Source organism: Caloenas nicobarica, chromosome 3 (assembly GCF_036013445.1).
Source record: "Caloenas nicobarica isolate bCalNic1 chromosome 3, bCalNic1.hap1, whole genome shotgun sequence".
In the NCBI taxonomy this organism is placed as follows: domain Eukaryota; kingdom Metazoa; phylum Chordata; class Aves; order Columbiformes; family Columbidae; genus Caloenas; species Caloenas nicobarica.
Window position 1 is genome coordinate 25,168,780 of NC_088247.1, and position 17,272 is coordinate 25,186,051.

Below are 17,272 nucleotides of genomic sequence, written 5' to 3' on the forward strand. Positions count from 1 at the left end.
CTACTGGGAGAAGAACATGATAACCTGTGTCCTTACTGCATTATTCACGAAGAAACTTGCAGTTCTGCAACTTAGGATGACATTAACAAGCAACCATATTGCTTTTAAAATGAAGAGGTTTTAATCAGCAAAGCAAGTATTCCCTGAACTCATCAACTTCATGCAAAAATAATGAATTTACTGCTCTGGAATTTTTATTAAAATTTATGCACTGGACGCTACAGCTCAGGGTGAGCTTTTCCTCAGTTTAGTGAGCCCCTGTGGTTGCTTGGTCATTCTGTGCGGATGTAGTGGAGTTCTTTAATGTACTGTTAGAGAAAAGCTTGCCTTTCAGCTGCTAAGGAAAGAATTATATGCCAATAGAGAGGGGATGGACAGCAATGTGTGTTAAGGGTCACTTTGGTATTTACAGTTTTTTCTCCACATACAGTTTAAACAAAAGAATCCAATTGATTAATGTCCAGTCTGTCTGGAGCCATCCCTGTTCCCATTAAGAAGCTGAAGACGTGGAGGAAGGCAGAACCAGTCTTCTGTTCTTGTTAGCATAGCGGGGCCTTTAGTTGTTTTACTGCCTCATATCACGTAGTGGTGTGTTTTTGTTTGGTTGTGTTTTTGTGTGGTTTTTTTGGTTGGTTGATTGGTTTGTTTTGTAATGAAAAGTAAATAGGAGGTGGAACATGGACAGGAAAAATAAGGCTGTCTTTTGGCCTCTACAGTCACAGCAGAATTGGGCTGGTGATCTGGTATGCTTGATTTTGTGTTGGAACAGTGGATGGCGTGATGCTCCTTGTTTGCCTTGTCCTGTGACTTCTACCCACCTGCCTGCCTGAAACAGCCCCTTTTCCTGTCCTGCCATCTGCGGTCGGCCCAGCCTTCTTCCAAGAGGCAGAGCAGAAATATTAGACATGCACAAAACTCTGACACTAGACTGAAATGCTGTTGCATCTGTGTTTTCTTAGTGGAGATCTTGAACTAATAAATTTTCTTATTTCTCTCTGGAAATTATTTTGCTTCTCAAACTGTCATTGAACTGTACACTCAAATGGTTTGTTATTGGGCCTTTTGTTGGCAAAACTCAGTTGAAACAATGTGACTTTGTTTAAAATTAAATGAAATCTGGCTGATTGTTAGCAAATTGTAATCTTTTATGTCTTTTTGTGAGAGCTGAGACTGTCACACAGTTTGAAGGACGCATTTGTGTGAATGTTGTTTTAATGTAAGCTGTAACAAACACATTTCTCAGTGTAACAATGTATCCGGCCAACACTTGATACACTCAATCTGCTTGTTTTATAAAGTTAACTCTTCTGAACAGCAAAACATTCAGTTTTATAACTGATAATATAACTTAAATTACTCTTTATCATGCATAAGAGTAGGAAATCTGCATTTTGATATGTGAGATTTAACCTAGTACAGCAAATATTTAGCTGGTTACTGTTTTCTTTTTTTGTCATTCATTTAGTCACAGAATAAATCTTTTTCATGTGGAGCAGTGCCAATCAAACAGTAAAAACCTGGAGGGGATGGATACATTAATACAACTACTATAAGGCTTAATGTAATTATTTTGTCCTAGTTACTAATTTTCAAATCCCTGACAACTTCTTTTAAATCCTATATGCCCTTGCCTGCTTTTCTCATATCACCTTTTGTATTTTGTTCCAGTTATACCAGATATGCGTTCTCATACCATATCTCTTTTCATTTATTGATCTGAGTGTTAATGCTTCCCATCCAGTTCATCAGAAGCATATCTTCTAGGCAGTGGTCTAAATGGATTCAGATATGAACCTGTCTAGTTATCAGGATGGAATAATAATAGTAAAACTAAGCAAATGCATTGTTTCATATAATTGTAAATAAAAATATTTAATTGTTTTCCCCTTGTCACTAACCCAGGAACAACACAGTAAATGCCAGATCTCTTTAGCCAGTAGTTACCACTTCTTGATGCCCTGTGGTTTTTTACAGTGGCACCTACTCTCTCTGGGACACCCTCCAAAGCCCTGACCCTGGTCAGTTTTTCTCTTTATTGCCTCTTGGTCTGTGTTTATGGTACCTGGGCTGACTTGTTCTGTACTTCAGGGATTTGTGTGTTGCCTCTTACCCCTTTCTCCTGCTCTACCTGTACTGGCTCCTTTTGTGGCACTCTGCTCTGTCTCAAGGACTCCCTGCTCTGTAAGCACGTCCTCTCTTGGTGCAATTGCTATTTATTTTTGCCTGGGAGACCTTGACAGCACTGGGGAAATGAATAGAGTTGTTGGTTGGTTGAAAACAGTTATCATCATCCATTCATTTCATTTGTGGATTGTGGCAAGTTCACTGACATTATGCTGGGGACTCTGTAGGTAACCCTGCCTCTTTTCTGGCCCCAACAAGAACCAGTAGGGTTCTACTAAATGAATCCTGATCCATTTCTTGAAGTTTTCAAATCGATGAGAGATAGCAAGTGTATTGACACCCACCCATTACAGAGAAACAGGCATGAAAGTACTATGTAACTGAACACAGGAATCTACTCTGCTTGGGTTAAAACTGGTATATCAATGAACTGGGGACTGTGGAAATGCAAAATTTTTTAGTTCATTTTGAATGCAAGTGCTGTATTTTGCAGTCACTGTTTTAAAGTGCATAACTTTTATGTAGCTATGGCCTAAATTAAAAATTCTGTATAAAAAAAATTGTTTTAGCTGAAGCTAGTGTTTCTAGGCAGCTAAATGCTTCTACAACTCAACAGTTCTTAATCCAAGTGTAGGGGAGCTTATTTAGTTATTAAAATCTTAGAGATTTGTAGTTCTTATAATCTTTGCAAATAGTGCTTAAGGATTTAACTTCTACTGCCCATGGTGGGAGAAGAGAAAAGCCAGTCACACAAGTAGATTGGATGGGCTGAATTGTACTGGCAGAGTGTATTTGTCTTCTGCAGAACTATATGTGAGTATAAGTAGGACATCTATTTATATTCATGAATTTTACTCAGGTAAAGTAGTCCTAATGAGCTACATACTAGGTTTATGTGTGCTGAATTTAAAGCTTCTCCATCTTGTCGAGATGCTTTCAATTCAGATTCTGCCTAACAAACCTGTTCGGCTGCTTTTGCTTTAGAGCTTCACAAGGATAATTAGAATATAATTTCAGCCTCTGCTTTGTGTTACGCATGTAGGACTGGAGTAAGTAGATAGTATTCCTGTTTTTGAGGGGGAGGGAGTAGCCTCATCTTGGAGTACCATTTTAAGGATCCAGATTACGTGATTTGAATATAAGCACATTTATGAGAAAAAATGCATCTGTGTGTGAATATTATGCTCTTTCCAGCTAACTCTGAAAAGTTTTACTTAGTCACTTAATCTGTGACTGGGGAAGTGTGGACTGCAGCTGGGTCTAAGGAGTCCTGTACTCATCCCTGTGCTTACACTACTGTCATGTTAGAAAAAAGTAAGCACCTTGCCTCTTAAACCCATTTTCTTTTGTTCTCTCCCCACCCAATCTGGATATATCTTGGGTTTCTGCCAGTTCTTATCTTACTTGGACTTCACCTGCCTCCACAATCCACCAGTTTTCCTCCTCCCCAAATGTGCCATGACAAGTACAGCCTTTCCTCTAGCTCTCCTTACTTCCCTCGACTGACACCATTTTACCATTCTTAATATTTTATATTTTCTTCTTTTTCCCCTGCCAGATTCTAGGCTATGTACTCAATTGTACTCTCTCTTTATCCCCTGCTGGCTTCCCTGGTTGGCACAGTTCCTAGATTTCTTCCCTCCTCTGCGTTTTAGCACATCTTTCAACCTTTCTCACTGTGGGGTGATTCTGGAGAGTTCACTGGCATTCAGCCTTTTCTGTGGCTGTTCTGCAATTGTTAACTGCAAATAGCAGCAGACTTTTTTTTTTTTTTTCCTGGGGGGCCAGAAGCACAAACTTATGTCCCTGTGTGTTTCCTTCTGAGTTTTTATTTAGCTTTGCATCTTTTAATGATGTGTACTCCCACTTGTCAGTGTCTTCTTGCACTGACCAATAATCCTCCTCCAACTGTTTTGTAAACCACTTTCTCTTTTTTTCTTTCAAATATTTCTTGAGACTCATTTCTGCTGAGACAGCAAATTAAGTACTTAGTCTAGACACAGTGGGCATGATTTTACTGTGGATGTGTCATGTTCAACTCCACACTAGTTACCATTTGTGGCTGCAGCCTTTTCTTCTGCAGATAAGCCCCCGGTATGAAATTTTCACTGCTTGAGTGATGTTTTACATCAACTTTGTATGTAGGAGATTATGCAAGACACATACCAAAAAAAAAAAAAAAAGAGAAATGGAAACCTCTGTTCTGTTTCAAAAACAGATGGAAAATTCATCAAATTTGACTGCTTCTATCTGGGTACATAATTTTGCACTCACGTAGATATTCATGCAACCTTTACCTGTGTAAGGATTTGAGAGCCCATAGACAGTTGTTGCTGAACAGGCAAGCAAACTAATTTACTTGGGAAATCTAACCTTGCAGATATGCATGCTTAAAGAATGTGGCTTTAAAGTTTGAATTATGCTAAACTATGAGTTTATAGTATAAACTATAAGTAAACTATGAGTTCATAGTATATTTCATATCTAATACAGTGAGATGTATAAAGGCACATAAAGTGGCTGATCTATCATTTTAATTAATAGTATTTTTTGTTATGAATGGAATTAAATTGATATTTCAGTATAAGGAAAGACTAGATGCAAGATCAGTATTAAAAAAAAATGTAGGTTGTCTATGACATACTTGGCTGTCTTTTCAAAATCACCTCTTATCTCACTTAACAAAAACTATACTCTTCTTGATATTGGATGCTTCTGACTTGCTCACTTTTATTGACATGTGCTGTCTCCCTTCCTAAATCACCTGGGCAAACCTTCTGTGGTGAACATTCAAAGAAAATGATTTTGAACCTCAAAAAGTAAGTTTCTTAGAGCTAAGAAATTTAACTCAAGTATTCTGATTTTCTTTGCATCCTTACAGTAATCGATGGTGTGAACTAAAATACAAGATGGACTTATCAAGTGATGATAATTTCTGTAAAAGGAATCAGCTTACATTCATTAGAAGAACTTGTATGTTTTGTTTCTTTTTAATTCCACAGATGTATTTAGTGATTTTTCCAGAGGGGACTCGTTACAATCCAGAAATACCAAAAGTCATTGCAGATAGTCAATCATTTGCTGAAAAGGAAGGTAAGCAAAAATAGTTTTGAAATCATTCTTTTGTTATGGTGTTAACATCTCTTCTATTAAATTGTTATGTAATATGAAGGTGATCTCACCGTAGTTGAACTATTAAGCTTGCCTGATTGATACTTCAGTGTTAGAATAGCATAAGCCAGTGTTTCTCTTACCACAGAGTAAGATGAGAGTAGCACTTATACAGGCATTTCATACATTTCACATTGTGCAAGAGTATTAATTCTGAAGAAAGCTCTCTTTAGATTCCATTTATACCTGTGTATTTATTCTTGCTCCTTCAGGGACATACAAATTGCCTACACTGGATCAGGGCACTGTTCTATCTAAGTTGACATTATAACTCCAATTACAGTTGTTACTCAATATAAAGAATGTTTTGCATAGAGATTGTTGTGCCTTAAAATAAAATCTTCTATCGCTTAATTTTTAATTACTGTTAGCACTGCCATGGCTTCTTGGTTTTTTTTTCCTCTCTCACCTTCCAGTCTCACCCTTCCTTGATTGAACTTTATTCTGTAGTCACTTTGATTGTTGGCTTTGTCTCTGTAACCACAGATGGAATTACTTCATCATTGGAAAGGCTTGCAAGAAATCTTAATGTCCCAAAGTTTTTCATTTTTTCTCACATCATATGCACAATACACGTTAGCTTTTAAGTCCAACAGTTCAATGAACATGTTTCCTGGTTTTGTTTTTTCCTGTTGACCAAAAGTGAAATAATTCACTCTGAAGGTAAACAAAGAATAACAAATAGGTCTGGTAAATTCATTTATGTGACACACTGAAATGAATTCACAAGTCTGTGAATCAACCTGTTGATATCATCAAGCTATTAAGTATTGTTAGCTCTTGTCCAAAAGGATATATGCTTTTCTTCTCCTTGGGAAGAATGGAATTTGTTTGCGTGTATGAGCAGGAGAGCTTAAGTCATAATGTATTTATTCATTGCTTCAGTTTCCTGTCGGAAATGAAAGTCAAATGTTTCATTTAGATTGGTGCAGTTCTTTGGGAGTTCAGAGAGGGTGTTTGATAGGTTGGGGTTTTTTTTATTCTCTCCTACTTTTTCAAGGAAAAGGAGTCTCGTCATTATTGTTTTAATAAACCTGTGAATTATATCTCTACAGTCTGCAAAACAGTAAAACACTGGTTTTTGTGCTTTCAGAGCACCTGTGGTTTTTTGTATGTGTGTGGGTTTTTTTGTTGTGTTTGGTTTTTTTTTTCTTCTAGTACTTTTCTCTCTGGTATTGTTCTGCTTTTGTTATGTAAGGGTTACTCCTTTTAAAAACTCTAAAGACAAATATTTATTAAACAGGAAGCCTCTCCAATTCTAGTGCAGAATCCTCTTGATCTACTTTTCCCCACTGTTAAATTTATTTGTTTGTTGATCTTTCCTCAGCTTCTTATATAGAGAGGATGGGAAGCAGTCTGTATGGGACTCTGCTCCCCTGCATGTTCATGCCAAGATGGATATTTGCCTGAACTTGAGCATCCCTTGCCTGGGTGTGCTGAGAAGCAGGGGTGGCTGACACTGTAAGCCACGTACCAAACGATTCTAACTTGTGGCTTCCAGCCAGCAGCCCCAGTGCCACCACAGTCCTGGCTGCTGGCCACGTGCTGGGGCTGCGGCGTGGGAGCTGGGACCAAGCTCCTCACCAGCTGGTCGCATGGAGATGGAGTGCTGGCCTCGCTCCTCACAAGCGTGCGAGGGCTGTTACGTGACACTACTGAGCTGAACTAAAAATGCTTAGTGTCGTAGAATCATTTTTTTTAAGACCATCGAGTCCAACCATTAACCTAACACTGCCAAGTATACCTCTGAACCATGGCCCTAAGAACCTGCGTGCTTGTCTAAAAGATCCTGGAGGCTCCTTATTTCCTACAGTTTTAGGAAAGGTTGTAATGCCCTGTAGTTCTGCCAGCCAGAGGAATGAGGATATACTATAACTTACAGTTTAACATTGACACATCATTCCTCATGGGGATATAAAGAAGTCCAATAATCTAGTCTTGTGATCTTCATATGTTTGTAACAGAGCACAGCACTTTAGTGTCAGCTTTACAGTCATGTAGGGGAATTTTTTTGTTTGCTTTATACCTTTAAATGTAAGTTTTATAATTTTTTTTAGTATATTTTTTTTCCAATTTTATGTTGAGAGAATGGTGCAAGTGTAATATTGGAAAAAGTGGTTTAATTAAGAAGAATTAAATTTCACATTGATGCTAGGACCAGAAATATTGTACCCAAAGATAACAAAGCTGTTCCTGGAGCACAAGCATAACTCATGTTTATCGTGCTGTCTGAAATACTGTTTCTGACGTGTGTTTATGTGTTTTAGTAGTTTTGCAGAGAGGGAAGTATGAAAGGGTTTTGAGGGGTTGTATTTACTTTAATATTCTCTTCTACAGAAGGTTAATTGGTTTAAGCAGAATTATTGGGCTGAACTTAATTACCTGGTCTTAGTGTGACCAGCTGATGAGCTGCATCTTATATCTTCATGTTCTTTTTAGGTAAACACCAATTTTGGACAGTTACTGCCTCTTTACAATTGGTCCTAGGACCAGTTCAAGAAAAAATAAAGCAAAAAAAAAAAAAAGGCTTAGGTTGACATCCATTATGTTACTGGTTTCAAGTATTAAGTCTTTCCTCATTCATATGAATATATAAATGAATCTTCTCTGTCTATGAATAGGATGGAAGCATATCAAACAGCAAAAGAATTTAAAGGTGATTGAGGTCACCCTTGAAAGACCAGCAACTCTTTAAAAGACTGATAATGCTTCATATTGCAGTTCATTCTGCCATAGTGCTTGGAATCTGCACAAATTCTTGAATCGTAGCAAGGGCAGATGGTTTTTCTCTTTCTGAAACATAGTCAAATCAAACACACAGATCAAATAGATCTGGGTACAAATAAGTTGAGACTGAAGGTTGTAAAGCACAGAGAAACCTCTAAGGAAGGGGTAGGACTGTGTACTGTCTTGGTATTTTTAGAAAGAAATAAAGGATATATATGTAGTCAAAAATTAAATCCATGGGTTGGTCTTTTGAATTTGTCATTAACTACAAGTTCAAGTTGAATGTACTGCTGCTAGGTTTTTGTTTGTGAAAACCAAAGAATGCCAAAAACATCTAGAGATAAAATGGATAAAATTAGGGCATTAATATTCATGGTTTTCATGTTGGAGACTGACACCTGTGTGTCAGCCATCAGTACTGATAGATTTGAACACCACTGTAAGTTCTATCTGCAATTGTATTCAGTGAGATAAAGAAAATTGCATACTTCCAGGAAAACTGGTTTTATGGTTATGAACTGAGAATGCTGTCATCTAAGGGAAATGCTAGTACCATCAGAAACTAAAAATTACTCATTCTAAACACATAAATTCCAATTGATTCAGATTCTTACCCAGGATAGAATAGGAAGCGTTTTAAACTTAAAATACATTTGTTTGATTGCGTTGGGAAAAATGCACTTCCTGAAGTTTAAAAACAAAAGCAAAAGTTACCGCTGGAAAAGTAAGTTGTTTGGTTATTGGTGGAAGGATTAATGCAGGAGTTTCCTAGAACAAGTTAAATTCTGTGGAGTTGAGAAAACTAATCAAATATGTATCTTTGTTGGCCAAAATAGCAATATTTGCTGGGGTTTTGGTCACAGCAAATTCCATAAGCATTGCTGCCAGAGTATCAGATGAAGACAAGTGTCAGGTTTTCTCATTTCTGTCAGAGGCAAATGAAAGTCCCCGCTTCCAAGCCGATGGGGATATGTGCCCTGTAGATGAGTTTGAATCGGATACACCTAGTTGTCCTGTCCTGATGGAAGGTCGGTGGCTGTGTGAGATGATTCCAGCAATTGCTCCCAGGATGGACTCTCTCTGTGTTTCAGTGTGGTTGGTGACTCGTGTTTCTATTGGGACATATTGTATGATTTTCATAAAGAAATTAAATATTTCTTCCTCTGCTCTTTCAAAGATCTAAGAATGTGACAGCATGTGTTTTGTCCTGAGCTTTTGCCTTCTAGCTTCCAATATTTAAGCACATAGTCAGTAATCTTAGCTGGGAGTTTGCTTTAGTTTTCCATTGTATGAAGCAGTCAGATAACATGGTTCCTGTCTTCAAAACCTGATGTAATTATTCAGTTGACCTACATGTGCAGCAATTCTTCCACTAGTCAGTGGACTCCAGGAAATTATAATATGTAGGTGGCACTCATGTTTTCATAGGGATTCAACTCCAATCTTGTCATAATGTTAGAAGTGGTAATTTTTATTTTATATATTTTTTTCAAACTGTAAATCTTTTAAGGCTGGGTCTTTTTAATGGTACTGGACTATAGAACAGAATTTCTATAAAGCCCACAAAATACATTATTGTTTTTTGGTACCAGCTTCTGGTATAAAATTTGTTCCATTTATATGTTCCCAAAATATATATGTATAGGTTTCTGATAATTTTCTGGTAGTTAGACCTCTATAATGATCCAAACAGCCATAAATTTTTTAGGTTTAGTAGAGTATTGATTTTATCCAAATGTTAAGAAATGGCATGTTAAAAAATTGAAAATAAACAGGAATAATCCAAAGCCCTCCTACTTCTAATGTTACTAACTGAAAAGTCGAAGAGAAAGGCGTAGGAAGCTTGTTAAATTTAACTTGGCTTGCTTTTGCTGAGTGAAGACGAAACTATCTTCCCTGGTGAAAGGCACTTATGGAATTTTGTATTAATGTTTGATTTCTAACAAAGGTAATTTAATCCAGCAAACATTTCAGGTATTCATTTATTATCTCCCCTTGTTTTTATGCAGAAAAGTTGCAAATGTAAATGTTTCTTAATACTAAGTTTATCTTGACTAGTATCATGCTCTCTGCTGTTTGTATGTGCAGAATATGCTTATCTCAAAACTGCTTTTACAGGTCACGTAAAAGAGGTATTTCAACTGAGCTAATCAAAAATGTTTCCTTTCTAGATCTTGGCATTGGGTTTAGCTTGTGTTTTAAAGCAATCTAAAGTATTTAGTATCCATAAATGTTATTTGGAATGGTCTCTAATAGAAGAGTTTTTGGTTATATTTTTTCCACACACTTTCCTGTAAGCAAGCTTGATGTAAAAGTGCACAGTGACATGTGGAAAGGAGAACATAATTTTCAAAAAGAGTGGGCAGTGGACCTTGAGTAGTATTTGTGAGGGTTACCATCAGGATGAAAAACGGATTTCTGTTATTAAAAATCATCCTTAGGAAGTTAAGTTTAGGAAAGCAAGAAGCTACCCGGTATTATATGGATACCCATCACAGAAGAAAGTGTGCCAAAGTGTGGTGTTTCCTGTGTTTTGCTGTGGGATGGTCATATTATTTTTGAGGAGATTATTTGCATTTCTTGTACTTAAGTGCATGGTAACAGAACGCACTTTTTTCAAAAGCTTGCGATTTTTTTTTTTTTTTTTTTAATACTATCATCATCTGAGTCCTGTGTATGTAAATCGATGGAATACTAGCATACAGGTGGATGAGCTCTCCCACCACAGCTGATTTTGTAAGTCTGACTCCGGTCTCTGGTTCCACTAAGCGAGGCTTCCAGCACTAGGGACCCTCCAGAAGGCTAGTGGGAGCTCAGTGTTGGGCGAGTACTTGGGGCACCCCAGGTAACTGCAGAGCTTTCAGTCTAGTGTCACTCCTGCACACACATACACATGAAAAAGGAAAAATAAGGAAAGAAAGATCTAATTGGTGTTGAAATCAATTAATTGGTTTTTTACCCTTCTTCCTTTTTTTTTAATTACTGTAATGTGGTTTTAAACTAATTCTGACAGCCACTTTCAGTGAGCATATGACTCTTGTTGATGAAACGTGGTAATGCTAATGTAATATGCATAGGGTATTCTTAATTAGAACTAGTTTTTAATTGTTTTCATTTTAAAATGTGGTGTGTGCACATGTCAGGAGTGCAGATATGACTAATGGAGTCCAAGTCTGAAAATGTAGGTGGTCTGCCTGCACCAAACAGCTCTGTGGTATTTTTTTAAAATTTTTTTTGGCCCGGATGAAGGGAAGAGGAAGAGAGATCTTCTACATAGAGTTGTACTCTGCTATTATATATGTAACTTCACCCTGAGAGGTTAGATAAGTAATGTTTGTTTTGCTCCTTTGTATTTAGATGAAAAATTCAGTTCTATAGATGTTAATGATTTGGGCCTCTGTACTTACCAAACTAAAACCTTACTTGATTTTATTCAGTTTTCTTCTAGACTTTTTGAAGTTTTTCTGCATCTTACTATAGTTTAGTAAACGCATGATATTTGAAGTACTATTGCTCACCGTATTTCTTCAGATTTTCCCATTTTCTTTTTTTTTTAAGTCTGTTTATCACTTAAAAGTTAGCTAATATAGAAGAGCAAAGCTGTAGTGTTTTAAGGTAGAGTATTACGTTATTAGACATCTAGTTCATTTTCTTTGGCATTTAAAATAAAATCTCATGACCTCAAATACTTTGACAGAGAGTCCTAACTTAGTATTGCACAACATTAAAAACATTTTAAGCACAGTGTGTTTTGTGAATTGGATGCAGCCAGCTTGCCAAGGTAACTATACTGTAACTACTTGAGTTTAAATTCTGTTATGTTGATTTTAGCAAAGTTCGTAAAGCAATTGCAAGAATGTGTGGTTAATATTTTTATAAAACAGATTCTTTAAAAGGATGTGCTGAACTTTTGTTGCTGCATGTTTGTCATGCACTAGAGTGTTTCAGAATAATGGATTATGGACTTTATTGATTTTAATTAGATGCATACTCATTTTTCACTTAAGCCTTCGAGAATTCACTAGTGGCATGTAGAAAAAGAGGGGCTTATTCTGCTTTTGAGCTTCGCGAGTTGTCAACATCACCAAAACTGGTTGTGGATTCAAAAAGCTCAGTACTGAATAAATTTAGATACTGAAATAAACTTGTCTAGAGTATTCAGTTCTCGCTGAAGCCCATTTTCCGTTTTTCTCCCCCACAGTAATAGTTTGGTTAAGGAGAAGATGAGTTGGGCAAGAAAGGAATGACAGTGTTTTTTAGAATATGTTTGAGAATTTGGATCAACAGGAGTTACGCTGGGCGGAATGTCCACACTAATATCGTTACTGACATAACACTAGAATATTCAGTGCTTCATTTACAGAGTAAACATTTGGAAACATAACATAATTAGCTGTTTGATGTTACAGTTCACAAGCTAAGAAAACACTACTGCCGTGTTATGCTTCAAAATATTTACATGATCCATATAACATTTTTCATAGACAGCTATCACCATTGCCAGTAGAGCTTAGAACAATGACTTCAGAAGGAGTTCTAGTAAATAACCTTTTATCTCTGTGTTCAGACAAGGAGATTCTTAGCAAATATTAAGAAATCAAAATGATGATTTATACTGAATTTTTTGAATATAAGAATGTTAGGGCAGTTTAGAAACTAGAATTTAGAAACTAGAATTATCTGACAGTGTTCAGTAGATATTTTCATAATTTTAGATTAAAGTATACTTTGCCCAACAAGGGAGTGAAGTTCAGTATGAAATCAGGACATAATAAAACATCTTTTGACTTGATTTTGCAAATAGAAAGATATCAAAAGCAATACCACAGTACTTTGGTTTAGAAAAATTTCTGCTTCATCTGTCAGGAACCAATACCACCAATGGATGGTTCTTTAAAAATGGACTGAAGAGCAAGCTAATGAAAAATAAGGCTGGAAAGGAATAATCGCAATTTTATTCTGAGACTTCTCTTTATGAAAAATATAGATCTTAGAGCAAAATAGTGAATGGTTTTGCATAATATGCGCTTTTATTTTTTTTCCAGAAGCACTTTCGACTAAGTGTGGAATAGATGTGTCTGGTGTTTTGTTTTTTTCTTTCTCATTTTGAAAGTCATTGTATATTAAAATTCTGGAAACTGAATAAAGTCTATACTTTCGAGCCCAGTGTATTTGTATGTGCTTAAGTGTGCTCTAGGTGGAAATGGTCAGCTAAAGCCAAGATGGGTTTGAAATGCTGCTGTGAAGACTCATGAAGTACTGTTAAACCTGACATTCTTGTGTCCTTGACGTACCGATCTGTGTGTCTTGGCCTGGATGGTTAAGGACAACAGTTGATTTTTGTGACTGTGGATTTGTTAGTAGCCAAGTCAATTGTAATAGGTTGTTCGCAGGGAAACAGAGAAGGTTTCTTCCTTGGTGTCGGTTCTTAGTGCTGTATTATCCCCCTCCCTGCTTGGTTTTCTGCTGGGATGCTGAGTTGAATCAGCTGGTGGGAGGGGGCTGCCAGAGCAACTCAAGGTGAGTACAGCAACAAGCACACAGAAGACAGCAGTGAGGGAAATGACTGCAAGGATCAAGTGGAATGTCCAGTTTTCTGCAGCAGTGAGTCATTGCAGTGGGCTGAGGCTGTCCTGAGTCTGTTTTTCCCTGTCCTCCCCTAAACTGAGGACCCTCAGAGTAACCATATCTAATATCCCAGAATGTACAATTAAGAAGAAGAAAGCAAAACCAGTGAAAGCTAGGCTATATAGTAGAAAATTTTTTTAAAAAAATTCTGAAAGCATGGTAACTTTGGAGAAATGTGGCATCATGTTTAAGCATGTGCAGTTTAATATAACCACTGTTCTGTTACCATGGGGCAGTATTAAGATTCAGTATGTTGACAGAACTGGTTTGTCCTTTAAAAGTAAAATGCCAGATGAGCATTAGGTGTGCTTAAAATTATCTGTGCTTATGCCTTGCCTACCAAATCTGTTTCTGAGACAGAATTTCAGGAGGCGATGTCCTGCCCATTTAGTATTTCTGAGTTAATTTGCTCTTTTTTTTTTTACCTCATTTGGCCAAACATAATCAGTAAAGAGAAGTGCTGTTTCATTGCTTATAAGCTACATTAAAAGCATTTCTTCTAGAGCAGGAGCTGTAAAAATGACTCTTCTTGAGCAGCCTTTTTGTCAATAATATCTTTTAAGATTTCTGTTTCCTCTTCTACATATTCTCAGTAGAGCGTATGCAGTGTGCATGTGCACACGCTCTCTCCACTGAGAATTGAGATTAAAAATAAATCTTTTGTGATTTTTTGAGTGAGGGTGCTGAAGTTCCCTGGCATGGTGTTCCTTTTGTGAATCTAGTCTAGTTTACTTCCAAACACTGTAATTTTTTTTTTTTTCTGCTGTAGGACTTGCTGTATTGAAGCACGTGCTAACGCCACGTGTGAAGGCAACTCACGTAGCCATTGACACAATGAAAGACTATCTGGATGCAGTGTATGATGTGACTGTAGCTTATGAAGGTACTGTGGACCACAAAGGGCAAAGAAAACTGGCACCATCTATGACGGGTGAGTTGATGTATATTAAGCATGCTACAGCCAGATACTTGTTAATATACAGAACCAACTTGAGATGCTTTGTGATGCTCTGAAGATGATCTCCACAGTCCACACTCTCCATCTTACCACACGGTGATAGGGCATCATTCATCAGTGGCGGCTTTACAATACCTGTGACATTCCTGCCCTCTCTTTCCCTTTCCTTTTCCATGGAGAGAACATTTCTGTAGTCAAATTCTGCATACGAGTGCTCTTTGCAGTTGAAATGGACTTGGGGCCATAGGCAACAGGTCCCATTTACCTTCATGTTTCTTCTAGCACTGGGATTTGGCATCATTGTAAATTCTCTTTCTTTGCGCTATGCTACATGTGTGTATGTGTGATGCAATTGCTGAAATGTGTGTATTTTAAATGGAAAGTGTGTGGTAGAAATAGTAGTATTTTACTGGCACTTTTTCAAATTGCTGCACATAATCAGTAACCTTACAAACACTTAACAGCATTTTATGCAAGTGGGCTTTACTTGCTGTAGCATTTTAAGCCGTCTACAACACTTTGAGAGAATGGGGTAAATTTGTTGCATGTTCTCAGTCTAACCAGAAAATAAGCTCTGGGGTTTCTGTTGGGGAAAATTCTGGGAAAGAGAACTTCAGGGTTTGCTGTTTTTTGATTGTACTTGGCAGTGGATGTTTTTGGGGTTTTTTTAAATAATTCATTTACCCACACCATCAATGGAGGGCCAGACAGCATCTTTCTTTCCAGCTGTAGTTGACGTTACTCAGCCATATCTGTGCACAACTGTGTTGCTCTTTGGCTCTAAGTGGTACTTTTGTTATTGGTAGCGCAAAAGACTCAAGGGGAAAGAAAAGCCACAATAGTTCCACAGAGTGGTTCAAACTTTTGGGCAAGCGATCAGTGGCTGAGGGACCTGCAGCTCCGCAGCTGGCCCACTGTCACTGTGGCAGTGGGACTTGTTCCTTCTGCTGTTAAAAGTAGTTCATAGTGAGGCTGTTCCAATGTCGCTTCGTTGTCAGCTGTAACTCCTTGTGGTGGTATAAAGTTTACGTGAACTCCTTGCAAGTACTAGTTGCTTAGAAGTTCTGGAAGTATCTATTTTTACATTTTCACCCTATTTAAAATTCTTCTGGATAAGTGAGCAACAAAACTCTGTATTAACACTCTGTTAACTCAACACTTGTGTTGTACTGTAAGGTCTCAGGTTGATTTTATTTTACATATGTTTTGTTCCCAACAGGCATTTTTTTGTAGCTAAATATCAAAAGCATTTTTTATCATTTAACTTTTTTATTTATAATTTCATTTTGAACTTGATTTTGCAGAATTTTATGACTTTCAGTTTTGGGTTTTTTTAAATACCTTAAGACCTTCTTGCAGAATCCCTTGGAGACTGGCAGCCTCCCTCTTGTCCTGCCATCCAACGCTTTTCGAGACCCTCATCAAAACAAATAGGATTGTTTCTCCTTCCCTGCAGCGTATCTTGTTTTGTGACTTAATAATTAAGCAGTTTCAACTATTCTCATGCTGGACTTCTCACTGCCTTATGGTTAATTAAACTATTAAAATGTCATTGCCTAATGATAAAATGGCAAATGTTCAAATTCCTTATAAGTCCTCTTCACCTATTGAACCTTCCAGTTTACAAGAAACATGATATAATTAGGGAAAGGGCTGCAACAAACTGAATTTCCCTGTTGGCTGTTTCTTGTGTCCAGTGTCAAGTGTTAATCAGATGGTTTGGGGTGGCTGCTCCACACCCAGCCTTTTGGAGACCCCACAGCAGGCAGTCGGGGCACACCTTTCAGCCACCCTTATTGTTGGGGCTGGGGTACTTACTGTCCAGCCTTGCGTAAAAATAAGGGCACCAACACAGGTTGAAGTGCAGCCAACCAGGTGTTACCTATTACAGAGCAGATAAATGAAATAGCCATCCAGGGCATTCCATGCTATTGTGGCAGTCACATGTATTCTGTAAAATACAAATTATGTCGATTAAGAACACTTTATAAATTACAATGTGGAACATAATTGTCATTCTTTTAGGCTCTCCGGACACAAAGTGGAAGAAAAACAATTTCTGTCCTAAGAGGTCAGGATCATTTCACCATGTTTTATGCAGAAGTCCAACAATTGGTCTGTTCATAAATATAACAAGAATTGAGTTATGCATTGTTATGCATTTGAGATTTTTTTAGCATTATTGCTCTTTTACAGTACTGAGTTACAAAATGTCATTTTCTTTAGTGCATTTCATATGAACATTTCATATTTGTGTCAGTGCTGAATGAGAATTTTGCTTTTCATTCTCATCGGAATGAAGTGGCAGTGCAATCCTGGTAATTTTTAAAAGATAAGGTTGACGTGTCTCTTTCATTCTGGCAACTCTGATTGAAATTTATTGCATGGAAAACAAACTTGTGATAAACACAACTTTACTTGAAGACTGTATTTCCCGTAGTAGACGTTTCCCATGTGAATGAAATCTGAATTCCACACAGATATGTGTTTCATGAAATGCGTTTTACTTTCAGTTCTATAAATCTCAATTCCTCAGAAGCGCCTGTGCCACTTCTGGAAAAACCCATACTTACCCAGGGATATGGTCAGCTCTTGGCTGCTGTCTCCAGTAGTAAACAGAGCAGATTAAAAGGAACATTTTAGTGACTGTGAGTAGTACTACCA

The 17,272-nt window shown here is 37.3% G+C and overlaps 1 protein-coding gene across 1 annotated transcript in view; it reads left to right on the forward strand.

Annotated features, from left to right (window-relative positions):
• AGPAT5 (1-acylglycerol-3-phosphate O-acyltransferase 5) overlaps positions 1-17,272 on the forward strand; it is a 59,115-nt gene that overhangs the window by 25,547 nt on the left and 16,296 nt on the right. Inside the window, exons 5-6 of the mRNA XM_065632814.1 lie at positions 5,127-5,217; positions 14,420-14,581. Coding sequence (XP_065488886.1) covers positions 5,127-5,217; positions 14,420-14,581 — 253 coding nt within the window. The remainder of the gene's footprint in view (positions 1-5,126; positions 5,218-14,419; positions 14,582-17,272) is intronic.